Source organism: Siniperca chuatsi, linkage group LG23 (assembly GCF_020085105.1).
Source record: "Siniperca chuatsi isolate FFG_IHB_CAS linkage group LG23, ASM2008510v1, whole genome shotgun sequence".
In the NCBI taxonomy this organism is placed as follows: Eukaryota; Metazoa; Chordata; class Actinopteri; order Centrarchiformes; family Sinipercidae; genus Siniperca; species Siniperca chuatsi.
This window is the reverse complement of record NC_058064.1, coordinates 9,714,929-9,733,640: the sequence shown is the minus strand read 5'-3', so window position 1 is coordinate 9,733,640 and position 18,712 is coordinate 9,714,929. Positions and strand designations below refer to the sequence as shown.

At 40.2% G+C, this 18,712-nt stretch overlaps 2 protein-coding genes across 3 annotated transcripts; one reads left to right on the top strand and one right to left on the bottom strand.

Annotated features, from left to right (window-relative positions):
• Positions 1-1,180: 1,180 nt before the first annotated feature.
• copg2 (COPI coat complex subunit gamma 2) lies at positions 1,181-10,297 on the top strand. Its single transcript, XM_044185808.1, has 24 exons — positions 1,181-1,326; positions 1,949-2,001; positions 2,125-2,205; positions 2,323-2,394; positions 2,552-2,631; positions 2,963-3,038; positions 3,208-3,300; positions 3,471-3,557; positions 3,706-3,863; positions 4,063-4,196; positions 4,320-4,387; positions 4,679-4,867; positions 5,387-5,482; positions 5,947-6,190; positions 6,912-6,987; positions 7,205-7,308; positions 7,518-7,643; positions 7,765-7,833; positions 7,970-8,151; positions 8,312-8,441; positions 8,659-8,756; positions 8,915-9,053; positions 9,343-9,441; positions 9,874-10,297. Exons 1-24 carry the CDS (start codon positions 1,290-1,292, stop codon positions 10,002-10,004), a joined length of 2,622 nt encoding a protein of 873 aa, XP_044041743.1. The 5' UTR covers positions 1,181-1,289; the 3' UTR covers positions 10,005-10,297.
• A 23-nt stretch (positions 10,298-10,320) lies between these two features.
• Positions 10,321-17,225, bottom strand: mest. 2 transcript variants are annotated; one of them, XM_044185809.1, is made up of 13 exons: positions 16,955-17,188; positions 16,369-16,558; positions 15,655-15,734; positions 15,475-15,552; positions 15,186-15,322; positions 15,018-15,076; positions 14,603-14,643; positions 14,372-14,442; positions 14,163-14,264; positions 13,989-14,065; positions 13,782-13,877; positions 12,463-12,526; positions 10,321-10,940 (listed from the first exon to the last, which is right to left on the bottom strand). In XM_044185809.1, exons 2-13 carry the CDS (start codon positions 16,520-16,522, stop codon positions 10,823-10,825), a joined length of 1,077 nt encoding a protein of 358 aa, XP_044041744.1. In that variant the 5' UTR covers positions 16,523-16,558; positions 16,955-17,188; the 3' UTR covers positions 10,321-10,822. The 2 variants fall into 2 exon arrangements, with proteins under 2 accessions (XP_044041744.1, XP_044041745.1); XM_044185810.1 differs by lacking the exon at positions 13,782-13,877 and having other exon boundaries at positions 16,955-17,225.
• Between the last annotated feature and the right edge of the window lie 1,487 nt (positions 17,226-18,712).

The window sequence follows — 18,712 nt, the reverse complement described above, 5'->3', positions numbered from 1 at the left end:
CTACATTTGCCTTTTTTATATACAGCATTTTGAAAATGGGATCCATAAAATATTCCTATGAATTATTATTCCTTTACTACTTTACTGTCCATTTAATACTAAAGCCTGACTGACACATCAGCATGTCCAGTATTGCTGGCCAATTTAAGCTTGTCATATATACAGTATATATGTACGAATGTAAATGTTCGCCGTTAAGTAGCAAGAAATTACAGTACAGAAATGTTTGTTATGTGTATATGATGAAAAACAGAATAGTGAGCCTATATCAAATATCAATATCAGCATCAGTCAGGCTCTGTGTACATTATGATGTAAACAAATATTTTCAGAAAAGGTGCTAAAAGGCACTTCGAGGGATCTGTCATCATTAACTTAAATCACGTTGATTTTAGTTCGTATAATGTAGATAGTTGAAATGTCACCAGTCAAATGCTGTTTAATTGCAGTGGATGAGATGTTTGGTTATTCCACCAAACTAAACACTTTTAGCAGCTATTTGGGTTTATAGCTGGGGGCATGCAGTTCACCTGCCTGAGACAAGACTCGAGACACAGAACAATGTCGACATCTTGTGGCCATTTGACCTAAAAACACCAGGGGGCTGGTGAGTCAGCTCTGCAGGCGCGCATCCCACAGGTCACTCTGCTGATCTGGTGTATAAACATCAGTGAATGTCTTGATAACCTTCTCATGCCTATACTGTCCTCCAAAAGGTTGAATTACCAACCAGGCAAAGTGGGCCCAAAAAAATCAGGGGTCAGAAGGTTGAAATAAAAAATCTCCCATCTGCCTTATCTTGTGTCAAACTATAAAACTTCTTATTGTTTTAGCGGATGTGCTCACATGTTGCATATTCCTAAATACATTTGTGTTTGACCACATTACCACAAACTAAGGGATGTATTGCAGCATAGCAGTAGGGGTTGATTTCTGGAGCTCTCGAAAAAAAATATAATGACTAGACTGTATATACAGATATTATATCGGGATCATTATTTCTAAATCCTGATGAATTCTTTCCTGATAAATTGTGTTTTAATAATTGTCACCAATTCTAATAAAGGACTTACTGAACATTTGTGATGGTAAATCTAATGTAAACTGCACTGCAATTGTCAGCAGCGCCCCCTGCTGGCCATGACGCGGGATGGTTTTGACGTTTGTTCCGTTGACGTGGACGTTTCAACCGGAAGAGAGTTTTCATTTTGGCTACGTGGAAGTAGCTTCTCTCAGGATCGAGACTGAGAGCATCTTTTGCCCTCGTCCGTCAGCTTCATTCCGACATAATGATTAAAAAGTTTGATAAGAAGGACGAGGAGTCTGGTAAGATTGGAGAGTTATTTCTCGAAATAGTGACAGCGTTTGAAAAAATTTAAATTGTGTCTGGACTGACAAGATGTTGGACGCTTTGGAAGCTAACGCGAGGCTAGCCTGTTATAGTTAGCCGACTAGCTAAAGTTAACGATAGCTGTGATGTTAAATTAACCTGGCTGTTAATCGTGGCTTGCAGGTTAATTTATATTTATGTAGCATGTATTTAATGTCAGTCATAAACCGATTTGCAATTGCATTAAACATTGTAACCGCTATTATTTGATGTCACAATAATATCAATACCAGTCCTAAGTTTAGCGTTAGCATTTCAAGCTAGGCGGTGTCAGCTGGGTGTTATGATGTTAGTTTTGCTCGTTAATAGACGTGTCCTCTCTGAACATGAGCTTAAAATATAGATTAATTAAACTTGCTGCAGTGATGCCTTAATTTAAAGATCTGTCTGAAGGTGTACATGTGTTTTTTAGTTCTTGATCCATGTGTATTGAATATTTGTAGCACAAGCTGTCGTCAGCTCTGTGTCATTTACGTGTGTTGGCTTTGAATGAAGTTTAATAAAGTAATAAGACAAGGTTTAATTGCACACGTCTGACTCTACTGTTCTGACATTTAGGAAGTGGGTCGAACCCTTTCCAGCATCTGGAGAAGAGTGCCGTGTTGCAGGAGGTAAAGTCTACACCTGTTATTGCTTAAAACATGTTCTGCACTTATATGAGACAAAAAGTATGAGCAAAAGAAACAATATCCTGAACCACCTCAATGAAATACGGTGTCCCTCCTTGTTCACAGGCACGTATCTTCAATGAGACCCCTATCAACCCAAGAAGGTGCCTCCACATTCTCACCAAGATTATCTACCTCCTCAACCAGGTGAAAAGTTGTTTCACAAACACATAAAGTAGCTCTTTATTGGTAAATGTTTAGTTGGTGTCTGCACCCATCTTAACATCTTAACTTTCTCTCATTCCCATGTCTTTGTTTGTTTAGGGAGAGCATTTTGGGACCACAGAGGCCACGGAGGCCTTCTTTGCGATGACCAGGCTCTTTCAGTCCAATGATGTAAGATATCATCCATTCATTCATTCATTCATTAGTAAATGGTTTAGATACTTAATTTCTTTAAAATTTAGATTCCATTTTAGCTCAAGCCACATGGCATCAGTCTGTAATGTGTTCAAAGAGAAATATGAGTTTATACTCTTTCTGTGTCTCTCAGCAAACCCTGAGGAGGATGTGCTACCTAACCATCAAAGAAATGGCCAACATCTCAGAGGATGTCATCATTGTCACTAGCAGGTTTGTACCATGATGTTAAATGGCTTTGAGTATCACCTGCATGCAGGTAATGATCTCCCCCAGCAAGTGTTGTTTTTCCAGTGTTTGTTCACATTTGCAACTGTTACTATCCAGTAACACTAGGATACATAAAGTGACAGATCTGGATGTACAAAAACTAGATTTTTCTCATGTTGTTATGAAATCTGGTAAATAGACGAGATCTGTTTGAATATTTAAATTATTACAGAGGAGAGCAACTCTTTGTAAATGTATTTTTGTAACTGTTGTAATGTGTTTGTTTTCTTTTGAGGTCACAGTCTTTAATTATTCCTTGTGTGGTGTTTTACAGCCTGACCAAAGACATGACAGGGAAGGAAGATGTATACCGAGGACCTGCTATCAGAGCCCTCTGCAGGATTACCGATGTGAGTGCTGTTTCATTTTGTTTTCTTCCTTGTCGTGTCTCCTCATCTCTTCCTTAATCGTGTCATCTCACGCAAGAAAGAAAACATCCTGTTTAAACATCCTGTATATATTATTTAATTATTATCAATAAGAAACTGAAGCATCATTTGTTCCCTGTCTTTTCCACAGACCACCATGCTGCAGGCCATTGAGAGATACATGAAGCAGGCTATTGTTGACAAGGTGCCCAGTGTGTCCAGTTCAGCCCTGGTCTCCTCACTGGTAATGGCACAGTTTCATATTTCACATATAAATCTTTAAGTTGGATCTGGATTTCAGATTTTATTCTCTGGGTATTTTGTGCTTCTGTATGATTGAGATAAAGTTGTGTAATTGTATATCATATCATTGCTGTAGGGTAATGCGGTCCTGTCTGTTTGTGTGTGTTTCAGCACATGGTGAAGATGAGCTACGATGTGGTGAAGCGTTGGGTGAATGAAGCCCAGGAGGCTGCTTCCAGTGACAATATCATGGTCCAGGTGGGTAGTACCAACTTGCATGAAGACTTGGGAATTCATGTTATTTTGAACCATCTATTGTGTGTGTGTGTGTGTGTGTGTGTGTGTAGGGGTGGCTCTACCGGAGTTTATTTTCAGAGCTGTTGTTTGTGTGTGTCCTGTCTTCCAGTACCACGCCCTGGGCCTGTTGTATCATCTCAGGAAGAACGACCGTCTTGCTGTCACCAAGATGCTCAACAAATTCACCAAGTCTGGTCTCAAGTCTCCCTTCGCCTACTGCATGCTCATCAGGATTGCCAGCAAACTGCTGGACGAGACAGAAGGAGGGTGAGTAGACCTGCAGCAATTTGATGCTCTAGTAGAGACACATAAGGACATTGGGTACAAAGTACAGCTGATTCCCCACTGATAAATTATCAGTTGTCATCTATGGTATGTGTGTGTGTAGGACTAAATACATGGCGCAAACTGCAGGGTCTTGTTGTCAGGTTGTTTATAGCACTGTATTCTGTCTTTCTGCTTTCAGTCACGACAGCCCCTTGTTCGACTTCATTGAGAGCTGCCTGAGGAACAAGAATGAGATGGTGGTGTATGAGGCTGCCTCTGCCATCGTCCATATGCCCAACTGTACAGCCAGGGAGCTGGCCCCTGCTGTGTCTGGTCAGTAGTTTACTCACACCTCATTCATTTTTCATTTCTATCTGTATTGTTAAGTTTGACTGTAAAATGAGCTGTCCTTATGATATTGCCCGTCTCGTTGTGAATGTATTTGTCTTCCTGCAGTGCTGCAGCTCTTCTGCAGCTCTCCCAAAGCAGCCTTGAGATACGCTGCAGTCAGGACCCTCAACAAGGTACAGCTTCACTCGCCATCCCTCCCTCACATGGCTTGTTTTATTATGTTTAAGCATAGAAAACTGTAATTAGTCAAGTGTTAGTCATTTTGCTGAGCTATTCAGACATTGCATATGTATTATGGCAGTATAAAAGTGGTTGTAGGTCCTTTTTGATTTCTCAGCTCGATACATACATTGCAGTACTTTATTATTTCTCTCTCTTGACAACACACTGTTTACACTTAAATGTTTGCTAAAAACAGATCGTAATACTGTCTGAACTACAATGACATTTCCTGTGTCCACCAGGTGGCCATGAAGCATCCGTCGGCTGTGACTGCGTGCAACCTGGACCTGGAGAACCTGATCACTGACTCGAACCGCAGCATCGCCACATTGGCCATTACCACTCTGCTCAAGACCGGCAGTGAGAGCAGCGTGGACCGACTCATGAAACAGATCTCCTCGTTTGTCTCAGAGATCTCAGACGAGTTCAAGGTCAGACACTTTTGTTTGGTTTGATCATGTGTTTGATAACGCGGTACCACTACATCCATACACATAAGGTGTTGGGGTGTTATAATGAGTGTCTACTTAAGCAATCACATTTAGAAGTTGCTGAAATATCCTCAGGTAGGACATTAAAACCCTATGAGTTGTAATCTGTAATTGAGTAATAGATAGATAAAATAGATATTTTTTCCACGGATAAACAATCTATCTTGCTTTAAATCAGAAAAGCTATCAAATACACTTTTGGAAATGAAGGCCAGGCAGAACTTTAAGTTGCAAATGCATCAATGCCAGAATGTTGAATTGGCATTGTAACACAATACTTGTTGAAAGTGTGAGAATGTGTCATAATGAGGTTTCTTATCACCCAGGATTTCAGCTTCTGTGGCCACAAAGATTAATTCCCAATATGAGATTTGCTGCTTTGCCTCCATTTTTAAATCCTATTATTTTTGTTCTATTTTCTATTGTCCTAAATCTCTCCCTGATGCTTGTTTACTCCAGGTGGTGGTGGTGCAGGCCATTAGCGCTTTGTGCCAGAAGTATCCAAGGAAGCACAGCGTCATGATGAACTTCTTGTCCAACATGCTCAGAGATGATGCAAGTTGATCATTAACAGACCACTGACTATCCTTCACACTTTGGTCTTTGCCTTACTGGAGAGCTTCCTTACCAGTGATACCCTCATCTATACAGAAAACTTGCTAGAAAAACTAATGTTGTCATCACAGTTGGTATTTTGGGAGCTTGCATGCTTTTCTATATGTTTTATAAGTATTGAGATTACTTAAGTCTGGTTTATATGTGCTGACATGTTAGAAGACAGATATCCAATAGACAAGACATGTTTTAACGGATGATCAAGTTATACATGAATGTTGAGTAGTTGTCACAGATAAATAAGATTGAAATTTGTAACATAGATGACATCATACTACTGTCCATGTTCAGATTAGTAGGCCTGTTATTTACTTAAGGCCTACAGTGTATGTTGCAGTTGTGTTTACGTTCTAAATTGAGCTCACAGAAAAGACTTGCAGTGACAGTCTCTCGTCTCCCTGCAGGGTGGTTTTGAGTACAAGCGGGCCATCGTGGACTGCATCATCAGCATCATCGAGGAGAACCCAGAGAGCAAAGAGACGGGCTTGGCCCACTTGTGCGAGTTCATTGAGGACTGCGAGCACACGGTGCTGGCCACAAAGATCCTGCACCTACTGGGCAAAGAGGGCCCACGCACCCCCCAACCCTCCAAGTACATCCGCTTCATCTTCAACCGAGTGGTGCTGGAGAGCGAGGCTGTTCGTGCAGGTGAGACAGAGCGGGAGACATTGAATTTTTAGTAATTGCATTTATTTCATCTCAACCTTTGACGACTCCAGAGGACGACCTCTAACATGCAAGCCATGTGTCTTAAGGCGTTTTCGGACCAAACCGTTCTGGGGACTCCCTGAGAGGAACTGCCTACATACTACATACGTTCAAGGGCTTTTTTTTCTGTTTGCATTCGCACCGCCAATAGGAACGCTGAAGTGATGCAAGACGGCTGGTGGTTGGTATAGCAACATCACTTCTGCGTGACTTCAATGTCAGTCCATTTGTTTGTGTTTTTGTTTAATTTCTTAAGGCTACCATTATGAGCTGCTGTTTACATGGCTAACGTTTTACACAGGTTTTTTAAAATGGCGGTTGCCAGTGCTGTATTGGCTCATGTATTCGACCAATCAACATACACTTACGTCTGGACCAATCACTGTACACTTACGTCACCTACTCTGAAGTAGGAGCTAAAAAAGTCCCTCAAAACAGCGTTTTAAGAACTACGATCGATCAGTGTGGACACAATAAAAATGAGGGGGATCTCCAACTGAGATCCCTCCCCCCACTTAGAACTATGAAAAAGTTCCTCTGGTCCAAAAACACCTTATGTCAGCACTACTCTTGACATGACATCCAGTTTATTGATTAACATTCACTATTTTCATGGCATTTTAGAACCAGCTGAAACATTTGTTTCTTCTTCCACCCTCAGCTGCAGTCAGCGCTTTGGCTAAATTTGGAGCACAGAATGATGATCTGCTGCCGAGCGTCCTGGTTCTCATGCAGAGGTACTCATTTACTTTCATTTGTTCGTTTTTTTTTTTTCTGGTGTGATTGTGTTTCCCCGCATTTCATCTTTCTGTGGAAAATACAAAGAAAGCACTTGTTAAATTTTATGTAATATGATTGTGAGACTCCTTAAATGTAATACATACCCTGTACTATACATTGGTGTTTGAATGAATATGTGATGTGTGACTTTAACACGCGTGTCCGTTCTCATAGGTGCATGATGGACAGTGATGATGAAGTGCGCGACAGAGCTACTTTCTACATGAACGTGCTACAGCAGAAGCAGAAGGCTCTGAATGCTGCCTACATCTTCAACGGTAAAGACACACACACACTGTCAGGGATTTTGATGAGTAAATGACTGTGTGTCTGTGGTTCATATTGCCTGCTGGTCAAAATGTACAAACCATATATGCTAAGCGCGCCGTGCATGGGCTCCTGCCAGGAAGTTCGTAGGGCAAACTCTCAGCAGATGATGTCAAAAATGTCAAGTGTTAACGTCTCCTCTTCTGTGTGTTGCTCTCAGGTCTGTCTGTTTCCATTCCCGGCCTGGAGAAGTCCCTCCACCAGTACACTTTGGAGCCCTCAGAGAAACCTTTCGACATGAAGTCTGTCCCTCTGGCCACCACTCCTATCACAGAACAGAAAACAGGTACAACCACATCATCTGCGAAGGAGAAACCCTTTATTTTTATACTCCACTGAGAAACTATCATGGTCAGGAATCAGATAGTTAAGGAGTTTCTGTTCATGTTGTTTTTTCCTCTTACCAGAAATCGCCCCTGTTGCCACCAGCAAACTGCCAGAAAAGTTGGCCCCATCGCGTCAGGACATTTATCAGGGTACGATTGGAAACAGTGTCTGTCCATCATCAGATTTTATTAGACACTGATATTCACCGTCTGGCCTGATATAATTGATAAAATGCCAGTCTTGTCTTTGTGTTAATCTGTCTCTGCTTTCCATTCCTTCTGACAGAACAACTGGCATCCATCCCAGAGTTCCAGGGTCTCGGCCCGCTCTTTAAGTCTTCCGACACAGTGCAGCTGACGGAGGCTGAGACAGAATACGTGGTGCGCTGCATCAAACATACCTTCACCAGGCACATGGTGTTCCAGTTCGACTGCACAAACACTCTGAATGACCAGCTCCTGCAGAAGGTACCAGCTGAGAGGGGATTTGTAGCGGGGATTTTGTTTCATGATTTTGTTTTTGTTTTTTTGAGATTCTATAAAGTGACACAGTATTTAAAATTGTTTCAGGATTTCAAATACAGCAGTAGTTAAACTTAACCATGTATCTTGTGGCTCTTTGTGTCAGGTTCTAGTGCAGATGGAGCCATCAGAGGCCTATGAGGTGATACACTACGTTCCGGCCCCCAACCTCGCCTACAGTCAGCCTGGTTCCTGCTACACTCTGGTCCGCCTGCCCGATGACGACCCCACCGCTGGTAGGAACACTGGGATGTTATTGGGCTCATGGGAGCCGTGACAGTAAAAGAAGGGTTTGAATGGATTGTCAAAGAAACTGAGTTTGTGACTACCTGATGCATGTACAAGGTCCAAAAGAATAACTTGCAGCAAACTGTGAGAGAGAGTTAAACAGCGTTGACTGTATTTAAGACAATTTAAGAAAATTGTGTTTAGATGTCTCCCATCTGTCCACAGTATCTTGTACGTTCAGTTGTACTATGAAGTACCTGGTGAGAGACTGCGACCCAAACACAGGAGAGCCTGACGATGACGGTTATGATGATGAATATGTGGTACGTAAACACAGCACATCCACAAACTATCACAACAAGGAGAATGAGTTTTGTGTATTTTCATCAACGTAAATGATCTTTTGTTTCCTCTTTGTCATCTTTTGTTTTTGCCCTCTTTGCCTCCAACTCTTCTCTCCTCGTCCTTCGCTCTTTCTTAGCTGGAGGATCTGGAGGTGACGGTTGCCGACCACATCCAGAAGGTTTTGAAACCAAACTTTGGAGCAGCATGGGAAGAAGTGGGAGATGAATTTGAGAAGGAAGAGACTTTTGCCCTGGCGTCAGTACGGACTCTAGACGGTATGCAGAGATTTAAGCTGAAATCATTTTATGTACTTATTCAAAATGCAAAGATCAAGATGAAAGTACAGAGGTTTATTTCTTTAAATAGATGCAAGGTTTCTTTTAGTTTTAGTTTAGTAGTTTTAGTGAATTTTCAGCACTCACTAATAGTTCACATTACTTTTTGTATATTTTTGCACTTATCTGCTTCCAGAGATTTACACAATATGTTAAACAATGTCATTTTTGGTTTATGCAATAACTGACACCCAGTGTTATGTGACTAATCTGTGGTTTTCTTGTACAGAGGCAGTGGGTAACATCATCAGCTTCCTGGGAATGCAGCCATGTGAGCGCTCAGACAAAGTTCCCGAAAACAAGAACTCTCATGTCCTCTTCCTCGCTGGTGGGTTTTGGTCACAGTTTAGTCTTTTTTAAATATACAGATTGCTTCCTTTATAAATGTAATCTCTTGAAATTTAACCTTTTATGCAAGATTAAGTTGTCTCTCATATAACTTTTTAAGATGTTTTTGGACACCAAATGCCATAACTTTAAATAAGCAGATAGAGTTTAGATTTGAGTGGATTCCAAATTTTGTAGAATATTGTATGAAGTTCAATTAACAATACCGCAATGAGGATGTTATCATTTACCTCCAGAATCATTTTAAGTTGTGTTTAAGAACATACTCTCTCATTTAGATACCTTTTCTATAAAACTTAAATAACTTAACTCTGTTAAACACATACTCTATTCACATTGTATAGAAAAAATACCTTCTTATTTGACATGCCTGGTGAATCAAGGTTCTGACGTGTGATTTCATTCCTCTCAGGTGTGTTTCGGGGGGGTCATGACGTTCTGGTTCGTGCTCGCCTGGCACTGGCTGACGGCGTCACCATGCAGGTGACGGTTCGCAGCAGTGAAGAGACGGTCGTTGACGTCATCCTGGCGTCTGTGGGCTAAAGTGCTCACGGTGCAGCTTCGTGCCAACAAAACCTTTCATCTCTGCACGACAAACTGTCTGAGACATCACTTTGTTCTTTTCCACAGCTCTAAAAAGTATAATAATGTGATTATTATGCTGACACCATCCAACCTGAAAAACGAATAAATGTTTTATTACTTCTAGTATGAGAACTAAAGTGTTTCTTCCCTGTTTATACTATTTTACCGTCTGCTGGTTCTCATGTTTTCTTTGCAGTTCATATGCATATTCTTCTGTCAAATCTTCAATAAATTCTGACTGTCAAAGTGCATCAGGTTTCTTTCATTGTTTGACTTTTTTTTTTTTTACAAAACTAGTTTTATTTGAAGAAAAGTTGACAGTTTTTTCATTGACATAGAGAAATGTAGAAAATCATATCAAAATTCATTCATAGTGCAGCTGATTGCAGGAATCAACAACAGATAACGGAGGGAATCAAAATAGTGTCCCACAGATAAGTTCAATAATCACACACCCAAACATAACTAAGTATCATGCTTCCTCTGAGGGTTCATATATTAACACGGTCACCATCAGATTAGTCAGTGGCATTAAGCACAATTAATCATGTTTCTGGCTCACATTTGATGTCTTCCAGTGGCAATAATTAGTAAATTAGCCCATCATTCCTGATTAAATCTCTAACTGATGCTGCATTTCTCCTGGTCACAATCATCGGGAAAGGTCTTTGCACCACATGTCACCAGTTATCACTTTGAAGTGTTGCAAAAGTACCATACAGCTTGTACAGGTTCTGAATTCATTCTTGAACACGGACGTTGCGTTTGGTATCCCTTCAGAAAGAGTGAATAAAATTGAAGTATGCATTAAGGAAGCCGGTGGGATCTTCCAGCTGAGGGTAGTGACTGATGTGTTCATCCAAAATGGTGACTGTTGACCTCTGGACCAGATGCCTGCAGGAACAAGATACATATTTAAGATAAATGAGTTTTGACCTTGTGACCTAGAGGTTTAAGGTGCTGACCATGAACCATAATGTTCTGGGTTCAATTCCAGCTACGGACCTTTGTTGCATGTCCATCTTTAATTTAAATTAAAAATTATGCTGTATGACTTTCCAGCTAAGGACCTTTGTTGCATGTCCATCTTTAATTAAAATTAAAATTTATGCTGTATGACTTTGCATTACATACAATGCTGATACCACCATTTTACTGTGGTGGATATAAACTGGAGGAAAACTGTTTTGGAGTGAAGATGGACAGGCATTGAAACACACACTTGTAGAAAACACAAGATTTAAACCAATTATTTAATCTTCCTGACTACATGATTCTATAAGACAAAGGTAAGTTGAAACAATCTTCATAATGTTTCCTCTGTGGTCTAGTGGAAATATCACTGCCGCGCTCCTTCAAAGGTTTGTGGTTCAAATCCAGCCTGGAACCATTTTTTTTCCAGTTTGTCCTTGAATGCTTATTGCTGCATTGATCAGAACAAACTGGAGCTAAAACAAGTGCGAAAGATGATGGTGCAGCAGGAAGGCGTGTGCCTCTCATGCACGAAGTTGCCGGTTCAAGACTAAGTTAAGTCTCTGAGGAAGGGACTCAGAAACGAACAAACAAATGAGATTCCCAACTGCTCATGAAATAGAGGATGATGGACAAAGTCAGCTGCAACTTAAGAACGAACGAGATTCCCAACTGTATGTGAAAGCAAAGAAAGATGGTGAAACTCTGCAAACAAAATGTCGTACGAGATTCCCAAGAGTACGTAAAATGTCATGGAATGAAATCGTGTGATAGCTAAGAAAATAAGTCGTCAGACAAGTGTAGAGGACAGTTGCCAATGGGAGCAGGATGTGAATACAAAAAGGAAGGAAAGCTTCTTCTTTTTTCAAAAGCAACTTTTTAAAAAAATTTCCTTTTAAACTCAATCAGGGTTTGAACCCTCAATCTTCTGAGTACCAACCTCAACCTTTACCACTGCACCACCAGCTCCTTCACATAAACATGTAGGTTTAAGATCTATTTGACAGACCGGAGGTAGGATGGGCAACCACAAAAAAAAAAAAAAAAACACAAAATAACTACAAAAACATAACGACAGAAACTCATTTACGTATGTATATACGTAAGGCCCAGTGTAAAGTCTGTTTTTCTATTTTTTTTAAATACTTATTTACACAGCCATTATCTTATATTTGTAAATGCAAAAGACATGAACTCATTTCTAAAAAGTGACACATTTTTCCTAACTTATGTCCATTGAAATCAAATCACTTTTTCATAGCCAAACAATAAGCTATGTGGAGACTTTTTACATAAAATCTACTGTATGTTGTAAAACTACCCTTTTCCTTGTAATTTGTCCTCATTCACATTCAGAGAGCGAGCTGAACGAAGATCTGCCAGGTGATGAGTGTATTACAGATAATCTGAACAGGGTTTAAGAGTCAGAGGAGGGGGCACTCACTGGTAAAGACGGATGAACTGGGGATGAGGGTTGACTGGGTCCATGGGTCCGTAGATCATGTGCACTGAAAGACAAGAAAGACAAAATGAAAAAATGAAGGGAGGAACACTGAGGAATGATGTAGATGTAATGGACTGAATGTTTAACTGATGGACTAATAACTGCATATGGATGATCAACCGAACTGACAAATTGTTAATTGTATTATTTTAAACCTGCATTAGCTGATTTTTTTGTGGCCACTTGGGGGCAGCGGAAATAAGCGGTAATCCCAACATTGACATATTAAGCCGACATGGCTAATTTGTTAGTAAACAGTTGCTTATTTACGCATCCAGCAGTTACGGAGCAACATTAGCTTTCATTTTGAGTCATGTTTCAGTGAATCCCGAGTCCGATATTCACTCTCCTTATAGCTCTGTTTTGGTCTTCACCAACTCCAGAGGGAAATATCTGGCTCATTAGTTGCTAAATGCTCCACTGTGTTCTCCAGCAAGTTGCTAACTTTGTCTATCTGCTGTTTGGTAGCTGCAGGTGGTGTACAGTGGGTGTTAGGAGCTTTAGCTTGTTTTTTTTTTGTTGCTAAAAACAGCTGCCTGTGTGAACAATGAGCTAAAAGATGCTATAAAGCTCCTTAAAGCTGACGGAAGATAATTATCTGTTTGTGCGACACCTTTTACATACATGTAGTCATTTCACCCATTGCTAATATAAAAATATTGATTATAGCAGCTTTAAGTACTCATTTGTTTTATTGGTTTTTTTCCCTCTTTTTGGTCATACTTTTGTGTACTTTGTACCTTTTGTTTAAAACTTTAAGTTATACTTTTCAGTTTCCCTTTGTTTCTCCTTTTCCTTTTCAAGAACACATATACATAATATATGTACATACGTAATGATCGTACGAATGCAAATAACTATACGATGTAAACAATTAACGCTTGAAATATTGAACAAACAATACTAAGAGTCTACAGCCATGCTAGGGACTCTGTGAGGCTGTATTTGGGCACAGCGGTGGCTTGAACTAAATGCTAACGTCAGCATGCTAACATGCTGATGTTCAGCGGGTATAATGTTTACCATGTTGACCATCTTAGTTTAGCATGCTAAATTTTGCACAAATTAAAAATTTGACTTGATGGTGCTAGAGCAAAATTAAGGGATTCCCAAAGTCATTAGGATTCATCCAACCTTTCAATCATTCTCATTTACTCACTGATACGATGATTCATAAGAACTGGCTAAGAAATCATTGCTAAAGCATTTTAACTGCATTTGACAGGATTTTTGTGTCAGTAGCACACACACATCCCTACCCCCACTTCCCCCTCCTGAGCTCAGGATCACAGATGGACGACGAGGCTTCTCCTCACAGTTTAAGCAGCTTAGCATCAGCGGCTTTCTGGCCGAGGCTGTTGGGTTAGTACACCTTAAGGAAGTGTTTAGTTTACAAAAAAAGAGCTTCAGCTCCCTCTGATTTATTAACATGCACATCACAATGTCTGATGCAACTGTGAACTCACGTGGGACGAAGGTGGAAGTGAGCGCGCCCACCCATCGCTCTCTGTGTTTTAATCTCTGGTTGATGTACTGCAGAATACTGGGAGAGAGGAAGAAGAGAAAATTAGAAATGAGTGAACAGAGACGAACAGCAGCAAAGATAATTAAACACAAAGCAAACACACACAGGCACACACCTGTCCAAAACTAAGTTGCCATCGTTGTAGCGTAAACCCGTCCACATGTCCCAGAACTCAGCGTCTGTGGGCTGCGTGTACGGACCAAACACGTCTCCAATCCTACCAGAAAACAATATAAATAATGGAAAGTATATTAATGCATTTACATACTGGTGCAAACATATATTCCAATCTCCCAATTTGGAACAAAACTGTGGTTCTCTTACCCCTTTTGGAAGATCATATAGTTGGTGAGACGTGTCAGAACTGGAGCCAGAAAACTGGAGTCCTTCAGAAGCTTTTGGAGACAAAACAAAAATGTCTCAGGGAGAACTTCGACAGCCAAACAGCTCTCCAAATTCCAGTTCAATCTCATCAGCTTTTTAAATTCTTACGGCTTACATTACATAATTCCACATGAGCTGAAAGGTAGGATGAAGAAAACAAAGGAGACTCACCGTCTGCAGCAGCCGTGGGTAATGTGTTTCTGGGAATATTCCTGTTGGAAATAAAAGTGTCAGCACAGACTGCGACTTTCACAGCAGAGCAGTCAGGTTTGGGTAAAGTTGGCTATAACTAATGATTCCCAGAACACAAACTGAAGTCATTAAATTGTCATTAAAACGTGTTTTGTCCGACCAATGGTGCAAAACACCAAAGATGTTCAATTTACAATGAAATCAAAGAGATAAAAGTAGAAATTCCTCATAATTTAGCTAGATCTAGAAAATGGGAATGGAGTATAAATGGAGTTCTTGTTGAGAAAGATTTACTCTTTTTCTACCTCACTGATTACAGAATGTAAAATCCCTGCTTTTGGTTCAGAAAAGCTGCTATCTACAACACGACCAAAGAAAATAGACCGCAGTGTACCTCCATTTGAGAGACACAGGCTATTAAAGGTCAGGTGACCTGTACGATTTTGGTCACTCCTGGTTTGGGAGCAGGAGAGAGAAAAAACAACACAGAGGAAGGGAGGGTTGGTTAGCAATTTATCTTTTACTTTTGACAATTTACATAAATACAATGGCACAGACACACCTGTAGAGCAGCTCCAGGGCCACAGTGTCTCCATAGTCATGGGACACCAGATTCACTCGCTGGTTGCTCAGACCCAAGTGAGCCACCAGGGCCTCCACCATGCTGGCCTGCTCAAAGATGGAGTACCTGTGGGGTCGCTGGAATGGTCAGGCACAGGAGGAAATGAGTTATGGGTAAGTGAAGAAACAGAGCATCATGCAGGAAATTTAAGAAACAGAATTGTAATAGTTATAGATCCACAGGGGGAAATTCAAAATATGACATTTAGACGGACACAAATTAGACTCACTGGCTTGTCACTAAAGCCAAAACCCAGGAAGTCCAGTGCAATGACTCGATGGAAGCGCTGGGTGAGTGGCTCCCAGATCTGTGTGGGGAAAAAACACACAAATTTGGTCTCTGGCTGGTTCACATAAGAGCTTTTTTTTAATTGTGTGTTGATTAGCTACTGAGCGCGTGCAGTGGGTACCTTGTTCCAGTCGAAGCTGGAGGTGGGGAAGCCATGGAGCAGAATGACGACATCGGAGCTTCCCAAAGCACCATAGGAATCTGGTTTGAAAGTGAGAAAAGAGAAATACATGTGTGCTAAGCACAGAGGCAAATATGTTTCTAACAACATGTGGTGAAAGAAGGCAAAGTGATATTTTTTGTGTGTTTTACTCCAAGCAGAAATGTGATTAGGTCTCTAAAAAGTCACATTTAACACTTAGATTTTAAGTAAATTAATCAATTAGTCAATGTCACAATTATCTGGCAACATTTTTAATAATCACTTCACTTAATTGATTTAGTAATTTATCAAGCAAAAATGACAGACATTTTCTTATGTTTCAGCTATTTAAATGTGAGGATTTGCTGCTTTCCCCTGATTTATATCATAGTAAACTTCATCTTTGCTGAGCTTCAAAGCAGGGTCCATTTAGTAGCTGTTCTTGAGCTTTCGATCATATTGCATGATCTTCGTTTTGTGCATTTTGAAGCCAACATTGGTAGGAAGTTCTTAAAGTGCTCAGAAAATGTGGAAAATTTCTAAACATCTAAAAGTTCCATGACAACTACGCAAACTCCATCTGCTGACGAAGATCATGTGATATGACTGAAAGCTCCAGAACAGCTACTAAACGGATTGTTCTTTCAACTGAATCTCACTGTGGATGGGGAGAAGTTAAAAGTCCTCTCTAACCTCTGTAGAAGATCTCCCTGCCTCTGAAGTGGAAGGCCTCTCCGGCGCTGTGCCACTTCTGCAGGGCAGGTGACAGCTGAGGGGGCGGGATGTGCAGGTAGACGGCTACCAGCGGGACGCAGATCAAACCCACATGAATCCACCACTCTCTCATCTTGAGCTCAGCGGTGGGGGGGTCTCATTCCTGCCTCTGACAGCAAAAGACAAAGCACACAACAGTAGATGACAGGTTCAAGTTCATTTCAATCCCTACAGGTGAGATCAAGGGTATGTGGAGGCGTGTTCAGAGGCTAACTCTGCCACCTACATTGTAGACAGTAAGATATTACTATACAATATGATAAACTAATGTGTACCTGTGGGGTTCTCTAACAAGAAACAGCTAAGAAATCCCGCTGTAGACGACTGACTTCACTGTCACTCAAATACGATAAACCGTTAGAGTAAGTTAGCTAACATGCTCGATTTCTAGAGAAAAGGCAACAACTCATGAGAGCCAAACAGCTCTAATCATCCACTATACTGATTATACTGCTGGTTATATTCCTTTTATTAGGCTCACACTGTAGCAGACTACAGTACTTACAGAAATGTTGCGACCTGTCACTGGCAGACCATCGCCCAGTGTTTAGGATCCATTACTGCACAACACATTCCTGCGGAGCGGAAAGGAACGACGGTTTGCAGAGAGGCGGAAAAGCGCAGACGTCTCACTCTCTACCTACTTCCGGGTTCCTCAAACGTTTATCGAATTTCATCATCGATACAAGCAGTCGATTGAAATTTCCGCAGGCTGGGAAATCCTAGCAGCGTACGTACTTGGTTGTGGTTATTGTCACCCGTCAAGAAGACAAAACCGAGTGACTCATCTTACAAATAAACAATCTTTGTTTAAAGGGATACAGGCCAGGCAGAGGCCCGTAGAGAAGTTTACCGCCCTCTGCTTGTCTGGATGTGCAATGACATCAGATGAGATATACAGTATCTTAATAAATCCAATATACATTATATTTAGATATAAATTCTAAGTGGATTTCGATTAATCAATTAGCAGATCATCAGAATATTTATTGGCAACAAGTATGATAATCTATTAATCGTTTAAGTAATTTTAAAGCCCTTGAAAAAAAAAACGTTGTTCTATATGACATTAAATCTTCATGACTAAATAAGCAACAATTGAAGCTAAAATGCTTTAATAAATTAGCTATATTTATTTTGAGTTTAGCAATCAAAAACACTGTGTGGGCGTTGTTTGATTAAAATGTAATTGACAGTGCTGGCACCATCAATCAAACTCAGTCCCGCCTACCAGTAAGGTAAGCAAGGAAAGCAAAACAAAAAATACTAAAATAAAAGCTGATTGAAAAAATAGTAACTTCTCTCTTGAATATTTTCTTAGTCTTCTATGTTAGACAAAAAAAACAACAACCTCAAAGTTCAGTTTACTCTAGGTTAGACAAAACAAGCAATTTGAAATGTGATGGGCATTTTTCACTATTTTCTGACGTTTTATAGACCAAACACTCGAATTATTGAGCAAAATATTTGGCATATTAATCGATAATGAAAATAATCAGTTGCAGCCCTAATTATACCTGCAGTACTTACAGTATGATACTGTCTGGGTTTGTTTTTGCCAAACATGCTTTTTTAAATAAATATGATTTAAGTAAATTTCACTCTTGAACAAACATTTTAAATGATTACATGTAATTGTGCATTTTCCTCCATGTTGCAGGGTACCAGATAAATAATTGTAATGTATATATGTTCATATATGAAAAATATACAGTCAAAAGAAGCCTTATGAATAGCTAAATTGGTAATTTGGTTCCCAGTGCTTTACCTGCTTCCCATCTGCAGAGAGATAGTAAGAAGTGGCCTACAAAGGCTTCACTGTGCAATACTCACTGACAACCAGCAGTTATCCTGACAGACCAACTGTTAACAAATATAACTTGGTTACTCCAGTCAATGTCTGTAACTAAAGAACTGTTCTGGAAAATTGATTGATTGATACACAATTTCAGGCATTTTCTAAAAGATCTCTGGACATGAATCTGACAAAAAGCTCTCACTTCATAATTTTTAATTAAAAGGTACAGTTATTACATATATTTATGTAGGCTGTTAAAAAATGTATGTTTACACTAGGCTATGTTTAGCAGTAATTTGGCTACTGTGTTCATTAGCTATAATCTAATCTAAGCAGATTTCTTGTGTGAAATCCCCCTCACTCAAGGCCGAGATTTTCTGCCACACGTCTGCACTCTGCAGCGTCCACATCTGAATGCATAACGCCATAAACACTGCATGGTAAATGAAAAACATGGCCCTGCCG

Coding starts and splice junctions, on each gene's coding strand:
- copg2 (XM_044185808.1), top strand. CDS start 1,290: ATGATTAAAAAGTTTGATAAGAAGGACGAGGAGTCTG. Junction 7,834..7,969: donor GCGTCAGGACATTTATCAGG/GTACGATTGGAA, acceptor TCCTTCTGACAG/AACAACTGGCATCCATCCCA. Junction 9,054..9,342: donor GTCAGTACGGACTCTAGACG/GTATGCAGAGAT, acceptor TTTCTTGTACAG/AGGCAGTGGGTAACATCATC.
- mest (XM_044185809.1), bottom strand. CDS start 16,522: ATGAGAGAGTGGTGGATTCATGTGGGTTTGATCTGCGTCCCGCTGGTA. Junction 14,265..14,371: donor TATATGATCTTCCAAAAGGG/GTAAGAGAACCA, acceptor GTTTTCTGGTAG/GATTGGAGACGTGTTTGGTC. Junction 14,066..14,162: donor GGCAACTTAGTTTTGGACAG/GTGTGTGCCTGT, acceptor CCTCTCTCCCAG/TATTCTGCAGTACATCAACC.